General features: G+C 44.3%; 1 protein-coding gene and 1 non-coding gene across 2 annotated transcripts; both read right to left on the bottom strand.

Annotated features, from left to right (window-relative positions):
- Positions 1–12971: 12971 nt before the first annotated feature.
- On the bottom strand, positions 12972–16296 carry LOC102004095. Its single transcript, XR_001231638.1, has 2 exons — positions 15032–16296; positions 12972–13867 (listed from the first exon to the last, which is right to left on the bottom strand). It is a non-coding gene; the product is annotated as an uncharacterized LOC102004095 (transcript).
- Positions 16297–16460: 164 nt separating this feature from the next.
- Positions 16461–17033, bottom strand: Marveld1 (MARVEL domain containing 1; the record flags this gene model as incomplete). Its single annotated transcript, XM_013506243.1, is given in 1 exon segment — positions 16461–17033. A coding segment is annotated over 1 exon segment (489 nt), but the record flags the coding sequence as incomplete, so codon positions are not given.

Here is a 17033-nt window from a genome sequence, read left to right as displayed (position 1 = left end):
TGGTACCAAAAAAAAAAAAAAAAAAAAAACTAAAAACCAACAACAAAATGGAGTGGGGAAGAGGGGAATGGTTAAGCAGGCTTTCTGCCACCAGATGGCGCCCTCGCCCAATCTTCCTAAATCCTTAGTGACATTTCTTTCAAGTTTCTGGTTATCATACATCATGCAAGTCCCATTAATGTCTCACCATTTCTTTAATATGCCAGATCTTTTCACTTATGGATATATTAGCTATTTCTTGCTGTATAACAAAGTATGTTAATATTTAAAGGCTTAACCAACAGTAAACATACATTATCGTACACTGGGGGGGTTCTGGGTGGTTTGGATCAGGAAATCAAGGATGGCTTAATAGGCATTTTGGCTCAGGGGCTTTCATGGGGCTGCAGTCAGTTGTTAGCTAAGGCAGCATTATCTGAACACTAGATGGCTGTTACGGTTTAAATATGAAGTGCCCCCAAAGACTCATGTGCTGAGGGCTGGATCCAGTGCAGCAGTGTTCCGAGGTGGGACCTAGAGAGGTGGCTGGATCACGGAGGCACTCACCTCATCAGAGTGTTCAGTGCTGGTCCATTTGAGCAGAATGAGCTGTCAGAAGTGGGGCCCAGTTGGAAGAAGTAGGTCACTGGAAAGTAACTTTGAAAGGTACTGTACATCCCATGCCTAACCCTTTCATTTCCCTCTGGCTCTTTCCCTTTCATTCTGCCTTCTGCCAGCCATCAGGTGTGCAGCTTTCCTCTCTCATGTCCTCCTGCTATATTTCTTCCTTGGAGCCAACTAACCATGGACTGAAACCTCTGAAACAGTGAGCTAAAGCAAACCTAATGTTAGGCAGGTAATTAGACATCAGCAGGCCTGAGTGACAAAGGTGGGAGGGTCCTAAGTAGTATGCATTGCCAGTTAATCAAAGAAAGACTTCATTGTGTAATACATTTATAATCATTTGTTAGGTCTCAGACACAAAGCAATCCCATAGAGCACAATGACATCATCCGGCTACACATTGTGCACATTCCCCCTGATAGCTGGTCACCTGGTCATTTAACTCCAGAACAAGGCATACTGCATTCCTGGCGGCCACAGCCTACAACCCAATAATACCAGGAAAGGAAATGTTCTTTAAAGACCCTCTTGCCTTGGGCTGATGCATTGTGTAAATTAAGAACTTATCTTTCGTAAATTTCTCCCCTAGGTTTCTTTCATTATTAAAGCCTCTGAGGAAATACTGACCCGCTAAAAAGGACGGGACGACATTTTGCAGTTCCAGAATAACTTCTAAGTAAAATATTGATAAGTATTATAATTACCTCAGTTCCCCAAACCTCAGGAATAACTATTTGTTATTTGTGCATGAAAAAGTATCCAGACTTTTGCTGAGAGCAGATGCCTTTGTGGCACTGCCCATCTTCTCCCTTGAAGGTGTGACCCTCTATATATCTACCTTATAATAAATATACCTATACTTCTGCACAGCAGCTTATGTGTCTTGACTGTATTCTTTCACCAAGTACAAAGAACTGAGAGCCAAGGATCTTTTTTTTTTTTTTAGAACCAAGAATCTTAAGCACTGGTTCATCCTGCATCAGGACCCAGAACCTTCCTCCTTTAAGTTGTTTTTATTTTTTATTTTTTTATTTTTTTCCTCCTTTAAGTCGTTTATGTTGGGGATTTGGTCACAGTGATTGCAGAGCTAACAGCCATGGCCCTTACATGGCTGACGAGCTGATGCAGAAGGTCCTGCTTCCTCTTCAGCTAGGACACTCCAAAGAGCTTCAGGAGGATTCTCATGACATGGCGGCTGGCTTCTCCCAGAACAAGGGATCAACAGGAAACAAGGCAAGAAGCCAAGCCTTTCATGACATATCCTCCGCAGTCACACATCATCATTTCCACAATAGTATCCTATTGATTTTACAGACCAGTCCCACTCAACGTGTGGAAAGATTTTGTAAGAGTATGAAAGAGGTGGGAATAACTGGAGCCATCCTGGAGGCCTTCTTCAAGACCTCTACTGTGTGCTGCTCAGTCAGCTTGGGTATCATTTCCCCCCACCTCACCCCCTCCCACTACCTTCTCACACCCATGTTGAATGTCAGATCCTTTGTGACACCTTCTCCAATTGATTCCTTGCTTCCCTCTGTGTGTTTACACACAACTCTGTTCCCCCTCCACAGACATGTAAAATGGTACGGTATAATAGTTCCTAGAAAAATGACAATAGAATTACCATACAATCTAGCAGTTTCACTTTGGGGGTGTTTTACATAAAAGAATTGACAGCAGAGTCTCAAAGAGGTATTTTCACACCTACATTCATAGCAGCATTTTTCACACCAGCCAAAAGTGGAAGCAACTCAGGGACAGATGAGTGGATAAACAAAGTGTGTCATATGCATACTATGGGATTTTCTCAGGCTTAAAAATAAAGGAAATGTTGACCAATACTACAATGTCAATGAACTTGGAGGACATTATGATACCTGAAATAAGCCAACCACAAAAGAACAAGTATCATGTGATACCATTTATATGAAGTACCTAGAGTAATGGAATTTACTCATAGAAAGTCAAATAGTGCTTACCAAAGGCTAGAGAAAGAGAGAATGAAGAGTTATTTTTCAAGGGTCCAGAACATCAGTTTGCAAGAGAAGAAAAGTTTTGGAAATGAATGGCGATTTCTAGTTGCACAACAGTATCAATACACTTACTACCACAGAGCTGTACATTTAAAATGGTTAAGAAGGTAAGCTTTATGTTGTGTATTTTGCCACAATTTAAAAATTTTTTAATAGATAAATTGTAGTCTATCCATTCAAAAGAATATGATTCATCATAAAAAAAATGAAGTATAATACACACTACAACATAAATAGACATTTAAAACATTATGCTAAGCTAAAGAAACATCCATACTAGGCATATTCATAGAAAGAAAGTCGGTTAGTGGTTGCCAGAAACTAGAGGAAGGGTGGGGATGGAGTGACTGATAATAGGTACAGAGTCTCTTTTTCAGATGATGAAATTATTCTGGAATTGGATATGGATGAAGGCTGCGCAGTCTTGTGAATATACTAAAAGCACTGAATTGTAAACTTCGATATGGGAATTATTACATAAAATTGTATGTTCTATGAATTATGTAGCTACTTTTAAACTGAGTTAATGTTTTTCATGTTCCTTTAGATTCTCTTTATTATTTGGACTTTCTCTAGAAATTAAACCAAATATTTGATCGGTGTATATTTTTGGATCAATAGCTTGGCTCCATTGCCCTTGAATAGTGTTCAATAACTACATCTTTATGTTCTTGTACCTGGGAATAAAGTACTCATGAGTAATGAGTTTTCCAGCTGTGAGACAGTGAGTTGTTGGACAAACACAGCAAGGAAATTAATGTCTGCAGTTCCACTCTTACTCAGCTGCACTTGGCAGCCATGAAAACAACCATTCATCAAACACTGGCACAGGAAAAGTCTCCCAGTACAAGGCAACAAAAACCTCAGCAAGAAAGCCTTGTGCCTTCCCTGAAAGAGACAGTTAACTGTCTGCCAAAAATACTTCTTTCCACCCTCCTCCACCCTCTCATGGTGCAGAGATCTTGCTGAATAGCGGTTGCCCAGCCAGGGACTACATTTCCCAGCTCCCTTTGCACAAGTCTGGTCAAGTGATTCCCAGGAGAGGAGCAAGAGCGTTGTCACTTTCAGACCAAAACATTTAAAAGTCAAAAACTTACTCCTGCCTCTCTTTCCCCACCTGCCAGCTCAATGCAGAAGAGATAGTGGAACCACAGGTGGGAGGAGCCTAAGTCTCTAAAGCATCTCATAGTGGAAAGTCTCCCACTACCTGAGAACATCCACAGTGGACAATTATCTGAGGAAGAAATAGATTTGTTTAGGAATAACAAACAGATTTTTATTATGTTTTACTACTGAAATGTTAGGGTATACTTGTTATAGCAGCTAGACATCAATATTCATTCACTCCACCAAATGACTATGGGGCTATAGAGGTGAGTAACCTGGAATTCTTTCCCCGGAGAGATTCATTCTAGTGGGATGGACCACCTCAATAGATATATCACCAGTGGAAGAGCAGCAAATGATCCACCCAAAACCCAAACACACCAATTACCATTAGAGAAATTGCAAGAATTGAAAAAGAAAAAGTAAAGTGAAAGATTTCCTAAAAGCCATCATACCCAGATTATTTTATACACAAATTTTATCAAACCCATCAATAAAATGATAGAGTTAAACTATTCCAGAGCATAGAGCAAAGTGAAAAACTTCTTAATTTATACTACATGGCTTGAATTACTCTCCCTGATACAAATGCCAGGCAAAATTACAAAAACACACATATAAAATCTCATCTGGAATATAACCAATTTAAAAATAATAAGCCTGCCACATGACAGGCCTATGTCACTGCTAGGTATTTATCCCAGAGAAATTAAAACATACCCAGACAGACTTGTACATATATGTTCTTAGCAGCTATTTTTGCAATAGCCCAGACTTTGAAACATCAATGTCCAGCAACAGATGAATGGATAAGCAAACTATATGTTTTACTACTGTCTTAGAATAAACCAAGTGCATTCCAGCCAGAATGAAGTCATTTTTGTCCTAACCTATAAATATGTCCCTCTTTATGATACAAACTGTGGGAATACAACTGGTTTCACTGCTGCTGTAATAATAGTTTTATTACAAACTATATGTCCGTACAGTACAATATACTAAGTGATTTTAAAAAGTGAATGAAATATTCTTGCCACACTATCAGAATCTCAAAATAACTGAGTGAAAGAAGCATCTTGATACTGTCTCTTTCAAAAATAAACATTCTGTACAGTCTATAGCCATAGAAAGTGGTTAAGTGATTGCCTCGGGCTGGGAGTGGGAAAGAAAAAAAGCACAAGGGCATAGGGGAGCTTTTGGGGAGATGGTTGGGTCCACCATCTTGAATGTGGTGATGGTTTCACAGGTATATGCATATGTCAAAATTCATCATATTGTACATTTTACATATGTGCAGTTTGGTGTACAGCAAGTATACACTAACAAATCTATTTTTAAAAAATATAACTAAACAACCATCTACCAATGCAGCCTCCCTACCAAATGCTGTTATCTACACTGTTCTTCTGTTGGTTGGAGGATGAAATAAAGTAACATAAAAACATTGTAAGCTCTACATACAGAAGTACATGGACACTATTATCATTAGCAACAATAATGTCATAACCGTCACTGTCATAGGCACCACAAAAAGATGCCACTATCACGGTCTTCTGCCACTCTGTTCCAGAAAATGCAGCCCTAGTATTTGAAGACCAGCCCCAAGGTACCAGGAGACTGAGGAAAGACAGGGAGACAGACCTAGGATTGCAGAGTGCAATGTAATGGGGGGCTTACTGACAGAAACATGGTCCTGGGCAGCCGCGAAACCAGTTGTATCCCCACAGTTTGTATCATAAAGAGGGACATATTTATACGTTAGGACAAAAATGACTTCATTCTGGCTGGAATGCACTTGGTTTATTCTAAGACAGTATCAATGCATCGGGTGTATTCCTGGAGCCAGGGTCTGATAATAAAATCCCACATGTGACTTTCAAAGTTTTATCTATTTATGGTTTGCTGGAAAACAACCCAGAGGGGGAAAAAAGCTAGACTTATTCATGAACCACCAAGGCAGTTATGCTTCAAGATGGCTGTGGTCATGCCAAGCCAAATCCGTACACACCCACAGCTAAGATCTCTGAGGTAGCTTATTCATTCATTTAACTTATCAAAAAGTAAACCTAGCAAGTTCACTAGCTCCTAGGGATGGCAGGGAGAAGACAGCAACAGCTGGTAAATAAGGGAGAAAAGTCATGTTGTGAAATGCCCAGGTACACAACAGCTAGGGAAGCCAAGTTATTGGGAAACATCTCTTTGCCTGGATCCATTTTTGTTTGAGTGCAATCATGGGAGACGCTGAAAACACAGATGAGAGAGTTTGTGACACCCGAGACCCGAAGCTAGTTCTCCAGATGGACTAGAACCCCAGAAAGCTCAGTGGGAAGAGCAAGCCCTCTTTCCTGGCTGAAAGGAAGGCGACAGGGGATACTGCCTACAGCAAAGAGACAGGCGGGTAAGGGACTGAAAAAGGGAACCAGGAAAAGGGAGACAAAGAAGGACCTCTCATTCTGGAGAGAAAAAGAATGATCCCGAATTTCTGATACATAAATAATTTAAACACTTTTGTGGCATTTTGATAGGAAAACTCAGGAGAGGGGAGGGATATGTGAGGAAGGGGAAAAGAGTGAGAGGGAGGAAAGGAAGGAAAGATGGAAGGGAGGGAGGGAAGGCTAGAGGGGAAAGGGAAAAAAAAGGAAGCTCAGAAGAGTAAAAGACACAAGAAAGCAGAGTACCTAGGCATGCTGGCACATGTTTTCAGTCCCAGAATTCTGGAAGGTCTGAGGCAGGAGGACCAGAAGTTTAGCCTAGCCTGGGCAATTTACCAAGAACCTGTCCCAAAATTTAAAAAAAAAAATAAAATTACAGTGTGGATGATGTAGATCAGTGTGAAAGTCCTAGGTACAATCCTGTGTCAGAAGAAAAGAAACGAAGGGGAGAGGGAGGAGGGAGAGGATGAGGACGGGGAGGGGAGGAAGAAGAGAAGAAGAGAAGGGGAGAGAAGGGGAAGGAGAAGGAAGGGGAAGAAGAAAGCAGAGTAGATACCAATGAGAAAAAGACAGATCTCTAGCTAGTGAGATTTTCATTCCTCAGGAAGAGCACCACGATGGAGTGGGACAGAAGGAAATTCACATTCGTGACCACTATTACTACAGGCCAGGCTCTGGGCTTAGCATTTTACCTACACGGTTTTTTGTTCGTTTGTTTGTTTGTTTGTTTGTTTGTTTTGGTACTGGGAATCAAACTCATGACCTCAGGCTTGCCAGGCAAGCGCTTATGCTGCTGAGCTATATCCCTGGCCCCTTACCTACGCAATCTTACAAAAGCCTCCAGAGGATGTCAGACAGCTGAGGGCTGCACCACATTCACTAACCTGCCGTGGACATCAGCTCATGCCACCTTCTCAATAGCCCAGCGAGGTCAGCATAACATCATTCATGCTAAATGACGAGCCTGAGACATGAAGAGGTTTTGTAAATTGCCTCAAACCAAACAACTAATAAGACACTGGGCTCACCTCTGACATCACAGGCTGAGCTCACCTAAAAGTCTGAGCCAGTCATGAGTACCTAAGAGACACGAAAGGGCATTGAGCCAAGCACAGGGGAGTCGGGATTGTGAAAGGAGGCGGGCACAGAACCCAGAAGTTCAGGGTCAGGCCAATGGCTCAGGGCCTGGAGGAGGAGGAGGGGTTAGGTACAGGGGCAGTCTGCACATATTCCCACATCTGGCAGACAGAGGGACAAACTGCTGGGGACAGGAGAGCTGCACTCCGCACAGAATGTTGTTTACACTTGAAGAGAACTAACTTCATTGTGAACCGGGAAAAGAAACGCTGCAATGATTCAGATTTGTTACAGTATAACTTTCTTTCAGTCTTTCCTTCCTGCTTTGGCTCAAGATAAAAATATTTCAAAGCTCAGACTAACTTTGGATGAAGTCTTTGGATGGTTGGGAAAAAGAGTTTGTCTGTTGGGAAATCTTCGAAACAGCACGGTGTGGTAGCCCAGATCTTGTTGCTGTCACTGAGGCACTGAGTGCCCTGGGAAAGTCACTTTACCTCTCTGAGCCCGTTGCCATGAGTGTTAAATTCTGTACTCCAGCCACACTGGGCGGTCACGCCTGTAGTCCCAGCACTCTGGGAGGCTGAGGCAAGAGCATTGTAAACTGGAGCCCAGCCTGGGCCATTTAGTGAGAATCTGTCTCAAAAGAAATGGTGGGGGGAGCGAGAGGAAGGGGGAGGAGAGAGACAGAGACAGAAAGACAGAAAGACAGAAAGGAGGTAAAAGGGTCAGGGATGCAGCTCAGTGTGAGGGCTCCAGACTCAGTCCCCAGGACTGAAAAGAAAAAGAGAAAACCTCCATGCGCCACAGGATTGAGAGAGTAAGTTACACGAGGCATCTGTCACGTTCTTGGCAGCAGGCGCTGCATAAAATTTGTTCTCTGTCTCCCTCTTTCCAGCCTTGACTCAGCAGTGCTTTTAACTGGGGATCACAGCACCCCCATCAGGACTCCTGGAGGTGGCAGCAAAGAGCGTCCGCGTCCCACCAGAGTCCTGCACGCAGCAGCCTAGAGGAACTGTCTCTGGCAGCCAGTTGTCCCCAGCAGGGCTGGGAAAGGAACAGCACAACTTTGTGCCTGCAACATCCCAAGTTCGAAAGGGCTGGGGTCATGGAATAGGAAGGAAAACGATTAGCCAGATTGGCATTTCCACAGTCCGATGAGTTCGGGCTGGGTGGATCTCACAGACTCTTGCTGGTTTTGCCCAAGTGCGCTTCTTAGGTTCTGTCCACACCCCAACCCCTGTCTACCTTGCCCCACAGAAGCCAGAACATCTTAGGCCCTCTTCACCCTGTTCCAGCTGCCCCCACTAATCCTACTGCCTGCAGTTCCTTTCTCCAAGACTGGCCATGGAGTATTTCATTTTTCATGATGCTACTGTGAATAGTATTGTTTTCCTAATTTTTTTCTCAGCGGGTTCATTATTAGTGTATAGGAACGCTACTGATTTTTGTGCATTGATTTTATATCCACTCTTGGCAGGATAGGCATAGAGAGGCCACAGACGTGATGGAGAACTTTACCTCACTAAGCTTCAATTTCCTCATCGACGAAAAGGACCCACCCTCCTTTTAAGGGTTTTACTAAGATCTCTATAGGAAGCAGTAAAGGAGTAGCAAAGTTAACACAAAGGTTAGGAAGGCTCCAGAAAGCCTACAGAATGCTTTTTTTTTTTTTTTTAGTACATGTTTGCAGTATATAATGATTACATTTATCCTGGGAGAGTTTGCAGTGTATATAACACACCTTAATTCTTTTTTTGTCCCCTTCCCTTCCAATCTTCCCTGTTCCCACCAACTCTTGTTCCCCTTCCTATTTGTAAAAGCTCTATTTCCATTTTTTCAATTCATTTTAAAAATCCCTTTTCTTTTCCCTCCCTCCATCTCTTGTTCCCCTTCCCATTTGAAAAGATCTCCCTACTTCCTATTATATATCTTTCATTTTGTTCTTCATTTATAGTTTGGGTTTCTCATATAAGAAAAACCATGCACTATTTAAACTTGTGCGTCTGATTTATTTCACAGCATTATGGTTTTGAGCAGCATCCATTTACCTACAAAGGCCTCAAGTTTAAACTTTATGGCAGAGCAGTACTCCATTGTGTATAGATATCACATTTTCTTTATCCATTCATCTGTTGGTGGACATTTAGGCTGTTTCCAACATTTAGCTCTTCTGAACTGTGCTACTACAAGCACGGGAAGATGTCTAGAAGGGAAATAGCTGAGTCAAATGCAATGTCTATTTTTAGTATTTTGAGGAATCCTCATACTGATCTCCATAGTGATTGGGTTAGTTTACATCCCCACCAATCCATGTAGAAGAGTTTCTTTTTCCCTGCAGCCTCACCAACATTTGTTACCATTTGATTTCTTGATGATAGCCTTTCTTTCTGGAATAAGATGGAATCTCAGTGTTGTTTTAATTTGCATTTCTCTAATGGCCAGTGATGTTGGACATTTTTCCATGTATTTATTGCCCATTTATACTTCTTCTGAGAAGTCTATTCATTTTGGTTGCCCATTTTTTTTATTGGGTCTTTTATTGGGGGACAATTGTTTTTAGTTCTTTACATATTGTAAATGTTAATCCTTTGTCCAAGAAACAGCTGGCAAAATTTTTTCCTATTCTGTAGGTTGTCTCTTCACTCTGTTGGCTGTTTCCTTGGCTGTGCAGAAGCTTTATTAGTTTGTTATGATCCCATTTGTTGATTCTCAGTATTATTTCTTGTGCCATTGGGGTTCTGTTCAGAAAGTCCTTGATTACTCCCGTGTCTTCAAGAGTTTTACCTATTTTATCTTCTAGCAGATTTTTTGTATTTTAATCGTTAGATCTTTCATCTATTTTGATTTTAGTTTAGTATATGGTGAGATATATGGGTCTAGATTCAGTCTTCTACATGTGGATAGCTAGTTTTCCCAGCACTATTTACTGAAGAGGCCATCTTTCCTTTAGTATATGTTTTTGACCGCTTTGTCAAAGATTGAATAGCTGAATATGTCTGGGGTTGTTTCTGTTTCCTCTATTTTGTTCCATTGATCCACATATCTGTTTTTATGCCAGTACTATGCTGTTTTTATCATTGTAGCTTTATAATATAACTTCAAGTCTGGGATTGTGATGCCTCCTGCTTTGCCTTGTTATCCAGAATTGCTTTTGCTACTCTGGGTCTCTTCTAGTCCCATATGAATTTTTGGATTGTTTTCTCTATATCTGTGAGGAATGCTCTTGGTACTTTGATTGAGATTGTGTTAAATCCACATTCAGTTTTGGAAGTATAGCCTTTTTGAGTATATTAGTTCTGCCTCTCCAGAAACATGGACTATATTTCCATTTTCTGATGTCCTCTTCAATCTCCTTTTACAGAGTAATGTAATTTTCTTTCATGTCTTTGGTTAGGTTAATTCCTAAGGATTCAATTTTTCTTGATACTTCTGTGAATGGTATTGTTTTCCTAATTTATTTCTCAGTGGGTTCATTATTAGTGGATAGGAACACTATGATTTTTGTGTGTTGATTTTGTATTCTGTTGTACTGCTGAATTTAATTATTTCCAGTAGTTTTTTAGTAGACTATTTTAAATCTTGTAGAGAGGGGATCATGTCATCTGCAAATAATGATACTTCAACTTCTTTTATTTCTTTCTCCTGCCTGATTGCTCTGGCTAATGTTTCAAGCACTGTGTTGAACAGCAGAGCCCACAGAATTGTTGAAGTCCCTGACTACTGTTTATACAGACATACAGAAAAAGTAGAACTATCATCAAATTTAAAAAGCAAATTGCAGGAGAATCTAAGTGTGTATATATGTGTGTGCATTCACATATGCTTGATTATTTTTAAAAAGGAGATTTAATAGTTAATGGTTTTATCTCTAGGGTGTTAGATTAAAATGATTGAATTATCTTTTTACTTTGTAAACTTTACATTTAAAATTGGTATATATTGCTATTATAGGTTAATAGATACATTGTATGTTACTTTATTTCACAAATGACTACTGTAACAAATGAAACACAAATAAATCATACTAACCAAAACTTTTTCTCCTCTCTCTGCTTTTTCCTTTTATGCCAGAAAATGCTGTTTAGTTAGTTAGTTGATTAGCTAGTTATTGCAGTACTGGGAATTAAGCCTGGAACCTTCACACTAAGCTACATCCCTAGCCCATTTTTAACTTTTTTAAGATAGAGTCTCACTAAATTACTAAATTGCCAAAGCTGGGCTTAAACTTTAATCCTCTCGTCTCATCCTCCCAGAGTGCTAGGAAAATGTTAGTTTATTAATTCTCCTTTCTTACCTCCAGCTACCTTACACCCACCCCTAAAAAAACAGGAAAAGTAACAGACAAATGAGCAAACCCTTGGGATTTCTCAGACTCAAAAAGGCTTATTATGTCTATGAAAAGCAGTCTTATTTCAAAGCCCTCACACACACACACACACACACACACACACACACACACACACAAACACACACACTCAACAGGAAGTGCCAGATTAGACCATTCCTGAACACTTGGTCTCCGGGACAGAAAACCAAAATCCATCTACATTTCCAATGCTGCAAAGGACCACGAGGGCTTAAGAGAGCATCTGTCTCCAGTCTCTGTCCTGCCACTAGGCATTGTTGACCCTGGATAAGGCCTTTTCCTTCTCTGGGGCTCCATTTCCTCTATTGTATAGGGAGTGATTGTGCCAATCTCTAAGACTATTGGGACTATCAAATAAGGTAATGCGGGTAAAAGCACATTTTCAGTTTTAAAATGCCCACCAAACTAAGTAAAATCAAGCAGGAGAGTTACCAGCCTTTGCACAAAGCTGTACCATTAAAAAAATTTTGTATGACATTTGTAGGCAGGAGAGGGAGGAGGAGAGTAAGGGGAGGAACTTGGCAGTTGGTGGTAATTTTCCCCACCGTGGAAATCTCAAACCACAAAAAGGAAGCTATGGAGTGTTGTACATTCATATTTTTGTATCTTATCTGAGAGTATTTTTAGAACAGTGGGTATGGAGCACATGCAGCATCAGAACCTGGGGCGCTGTTCCCAGGAAGTTTTGAGATGTGCCAGTAGGATCTTATTTCCTCACTGCAGACATCAGGCTCAGGGCACAAGAAGGAGGAACGACTAGGAAGCTGCTTACCTTTACCCCTGGATCCTTTCCAGGGTCTCTCAGCAGGTAAAGGCTGGCTGGGCGGACCCCCTCAGGGATGCCAGGGGCACAGAGCAGGCAGTATCTATAGGAAAGAGACTAGGGCCTGGGCCCCAGGAGACCCCAAATCTGCTCCTAATCAGTTATGAGGCATTAGGCAAGTTGTCATGGTGCCCTGTACTTTGCTTCCCCTCTGTAAGATGACAGAGTTAGACTAGAACGGGCTTTTCTGATTCCACAGCCATGGTCACTCTGTGCTGGCAGGACAGGCCGTGGAGCTCTCAACAGAGGCCCATTGAGAGCCAGGCCAGGAGCCTCTGGAATTCCCTCCAGCCTCGCCCAGGGACGTAGAGTTTTCTTCCCTCTGGTTCCTGACCTCAGACAACCCCTGTGCCCTGCTCCTAAGCACAGTGGAAATCTGTGAATTCATTTTCCCTTCTCTCAGAAGGAAAAGGGAAGACGACAGTGGGGGCTGCAGGGCAGTGTGGCATGAGGACATGGGGGGGCCCTGGGGGGACACTCAGCACAGAGGTTACTTTGGAGGACCAGGACAGAAGACACAAACCCCGAAATCAGACAAAACACATTTTATTCAGAAAAGCATAATGGAACCACTCACTATGGAACTACTGAATAAGGTGCATCAGTCCTCTCTCCCTTGCTACCCACACTCCTCCCAAGGAGGCTCGCTCGACCTTTACAGAACACGGTCAGAGCTGTCTCCTGGATACACAAATGGTCTCCAACATTTGGGCCAGGACCTTGGGGTGACCTGACTCCTGGTGTCAAGGAAGGAGCCAAAAGTTCTGGGCTGAACCAGGTGGCCATAGCTATGGCACAGGCCCTTGAGAGGGAGGGCTGGTATGGCCACAATCTTATCCATCCTTCTCACATCTGGCAGAGGGACCGCCAAGCCGCTGGAAACCAAGCAGGAAGGCACATCTGGAAGAGCCAGTGAGCTCCGGAATGCTATAGGCCAGTCTGGTGGATTAAGGCACCATGAGTATCAATATATCTGCTCCTGAGTAAGGTCACCTGGCCACAGACCTGGGGCTGTGGGACCAAGAAAGAGATCTGAGGGGGGCGGGTTGGTCTTGAGCTAAGGATGCAATTTAGATGGTGACCTTAAAAAAGCAAAAGAAAAAAGGCTGACTATAAACCCCACTGTTAAGCGTACAGGAGTACAAGGCTCCATTCTAGGTGTCTGGAATCTTGTGCCCAAATCACAGCATCAAAGGAATCAGGAATTCTCTTGGGTTGAAGCTAAATTAATCTTCCATTGAACAGTGTAGAAGGAGGCCGCTAGGCAGAGGTCATTGCCTCTCCCACTTGCCCCAACTGCCAGTAAAGTCACTGAAACTTTCTGCTGGCCCAGGCCAGAACGGTATTGCCAGCCAGGACAGTGGGCCCTGGGAGAGGCCAGCTTGACCAGCTCTGGAAATCTCCATGGCCTCAGCAACACGGAAGCCTGCAAGAGAAGAATGAAAATCACTGGGCTTCCAAGGCACCCTAATGTCCCAGCAAGGTCTGCCCCAGGCTCTGGCTGAGACCATCTCTGCTCAGACGTGAGGGAACAGTTACTCTTCCTAGAGTGCAATAGCGGGGCCCAGCCTACCAAGACATTTAAAGGACTTGTGAGTGTGAGGCTCAGGGTCCTGAGTTTTGCCAGAGGAGATAAAAAGAAACAAAAATAATGAGTAGAGTTTCAGTTTTACAAGATTATAAAAAAACTCAGGAAATGGATGATGGTGATAGTTGCATAACAATGTGAATGTACGTAATGCCACTGAACTGTGTAGCTACAACTGGTTAACATAATAAATTTTATGTTACATATATTTTATCCCAATTTAGAAAAAAAATTTTGCGCAGGAATTAATCCCAGAGTGCTTAAGTACATCCTGTCCCACTGAGCCACACCCTCAGCCTCAGGAAAAAATGTCCAAATAACTACATTAGCAATATCAAACATGTCCGACTTCCTACCATATATAGTATAGCCTGGTGCTAAACAGGCCAGACTGTCAGGGTTCAAATCTGAGGTCCACCACTCATTAGCCATGAAATCTTGGACAACGTTATTTAAGCTCTCTGGGGCTCATCTTCCTCATATAGAAAATGAGAAAAATACTAGAATCCATCACAATACTATTATTGAGAGAATACACAGGGAATGTAAAGTACTCAGCAGTTCCAAACACACAGGAGGGCTACGCTAAGCGCCATGCGAAAATTACAGACCTGCTCTGCACTCGCATCCCAAAGACCAACTTCATAACCAGAGCAGGAAAACTCAACGCTTCACACCTAAGTTTTAAAAACAAGCCCCAGGGGTTAGGGTCATAGCTCAGTGGGAGAGCACTTGCCTAGTACGGAGGCTCTGGGTTCAGTCCTTGTAAGGAGTCTCCCCTGTTATGGTTTCTAATCCCGAGAAGGTTGAGCTTTCTCAAAGAGGAAACCGACCTCTGAAAGATTTAGCAAAAAGGATGAATTTTCACAACTCTATGGACATTGTGGGTAGTCACACCTCCAACTTGCTCTGAATGAAACTTTTTTAACTTTTTTAAAAGGAGGCGCTGTGTTTTTTATCTAAAGACCCACAACCACTTCCAAAAACATGAAAATATCTTACCTTGGAGGCAGACTGGCTGTTCACCCTGGCTCCAGAGATTTGTCTTCTCTGTGGTGAGCAGGGTACACCCTGCCAGTGGCTCACAGTCAGTGCCAGGATCTCTCACAGGTGACAAGCCTTTCAACTGGGAAGCCATCTGGATAACCTTGGCTTCATTTCTCCAACAGTGTAAAGAAATGCTTGACTTCACCAGTTCCCAGGTCTCTGGCTGGCAAGAGGCAGCAAGTTCCTTCCTCACCGGGCTGGGTCTCCCTGTTAGAAAAATTCCCTTGCAAAGAAGTTTCCAAAATCTTAGACAGACCAGACTGCAGGAACAAACAGGAATTGGGACAGCAAAGAGATGCCTGGAACCTTGAGGTGGGAAACACTGATCAGGGCCCAGAAGCATTAACACAGTGAACTAAATTACTGTGCTTGGACTTCCGCACCCAGGATCTTAGCGTCCTCGCTATGCTAATGAACATCACCACTTTCCAAGAAGGGGAGACAGTACACTGACACACCCACTGGGTTTCCAGTGTCTTTAGGTAGAAATAGCTCTGGACCAGGCTCCCTGGAACACCCACTGCTTTCCTGCAAACAGCGATGCTGCGGAAACCAAGGTTCTCATCTTAAATTGACTGTTCCCAAGAAGTGGGTCCCTATCTGTTAAAAAAAAAAAAAAAAAAAAAGTATGGGCCTCACCTAACATTCCGTGAGGGGATCCCTACTTCAAATATGTTGAGGACTGGGGTGGAGTAGAAGTCTGGGAAAAGACTAAAGTTACTGCGAGGCCAGGGAAGTTAGTGTCATTAGGACTGGCTTGTAAGAAGCGCAAGGCCAGAGGCCGAGGAGGAGACGAGAGAAGACTCCAAAGATAGAAGGCTGCAGCCCATGGGCGTTTCCTATCCATCCCCACCTCTGAAGACTCGCCCCACCCCAAGACTTCAAAGCACCGAGGGATGGGCAGGGCGATGTTATGAAGGATCCCCACACAATCCCAAACTAATCCCGAACTCGTCACCCATCCCAGGACGAGCTGAGGCCTGCCCTCAGCTCTCCCCGCAGCTGCCTGCCCGCCCTTTACAGCACCCGAAGCCGAAAAGGGGCCGGCGAAGGGATGCTCTTCCGACCGCGGGACGGGAGGGAGGAGGGCAGTGGCGCAGCCCTGCTACTGGTTCCAACTTTGGAGCCTCCCCGGATCTACGCGGCGCCTGTCCACGTCTTGCTCTCAGCAGGGAAGAAGAGGAACCGTTAAGTTTTGCTGGGGGGTGGGGGGAGCCCGTCTGCGCTTATGCGTCGCCACTCCGGTCTCTGCGCTGTCCCGGGAGACAGTGCCTGGCACGCGGCGGTGCGGACTCGGGGCTGCGGCGCTGCGGTCTGCGGGGACGGCCAGTCTGGGGTCCCGGGCGCTGGCGGCGGTGGAAACGTAGGACACGGGCGGAGGGCAGGGCACGGCACGCCGGCGCGGGGCGGCAGGAAGGACCCGGGAGGGTCCCAGTCGCCGATCCGGCCGCGGTGCGCACGGGCGGCCTCACGCCACCTCCTGCTTGCCCTGGTAGCGACGGCAGCAGCCGTAGAAGGCCGAGAGCAGGTAGAGGCCGAGGCACAGGCCCCCGCAGACGGCGGCCGCCAGGAAGGCGTGGTAGGCGCAGGGCAGCGGGTAATCCTTGAGGTTGCAGTAGCTGTGGCGCTGCGTCTGGTCTATCATGATGCCCGTCGCGGCGCCGTACAGCGCGGCCGCCAGCAGGTCGTGCGCCACATTGACCACGAGCCAGCGCGAGCCCAGCACGGGTACCAGCTCGTGCTTGCCCAGCAGCGTGAGGAAGTAGAGGCCCAGGGTCAGCAGCCAGAAAAGCACGGACACGAAGAGCGCGAAGTGCACCGGGCCCTGGTACTTGCTGGTGGCGATGGTGATCCAGAAGGAGGCGCCGGCCAGCAGCTGCAGGACCCGCAGCACGCCCAGCGGGCCGCGCAGGAAGGGCCGCTGCAGGCTCACCGCGCCACGGGCCGGGCGCGCCTG

Source organism: Chinchilla lanigera, unplaced genomic scaffold (assembly GCF_000276665.1).
Source record: "Chinchilla lanigera isolate Chin_1 unplaced genomic scaffold, ChiLan1.0 scaffold00106, whole genome shotgun sequence".
NCBI classification, from domain to species: Eukaryota; Metazoa; Chordata; class Mammalia; order Rodentia; family Chinchillidae; genus Chinchilla; species Chinchilla lanigera.
The sequence above is the reverse complement of the archived record's forward strand: the minus strand, read 5'-3'. Positions and strand labels throughout refer to the sequence as shown.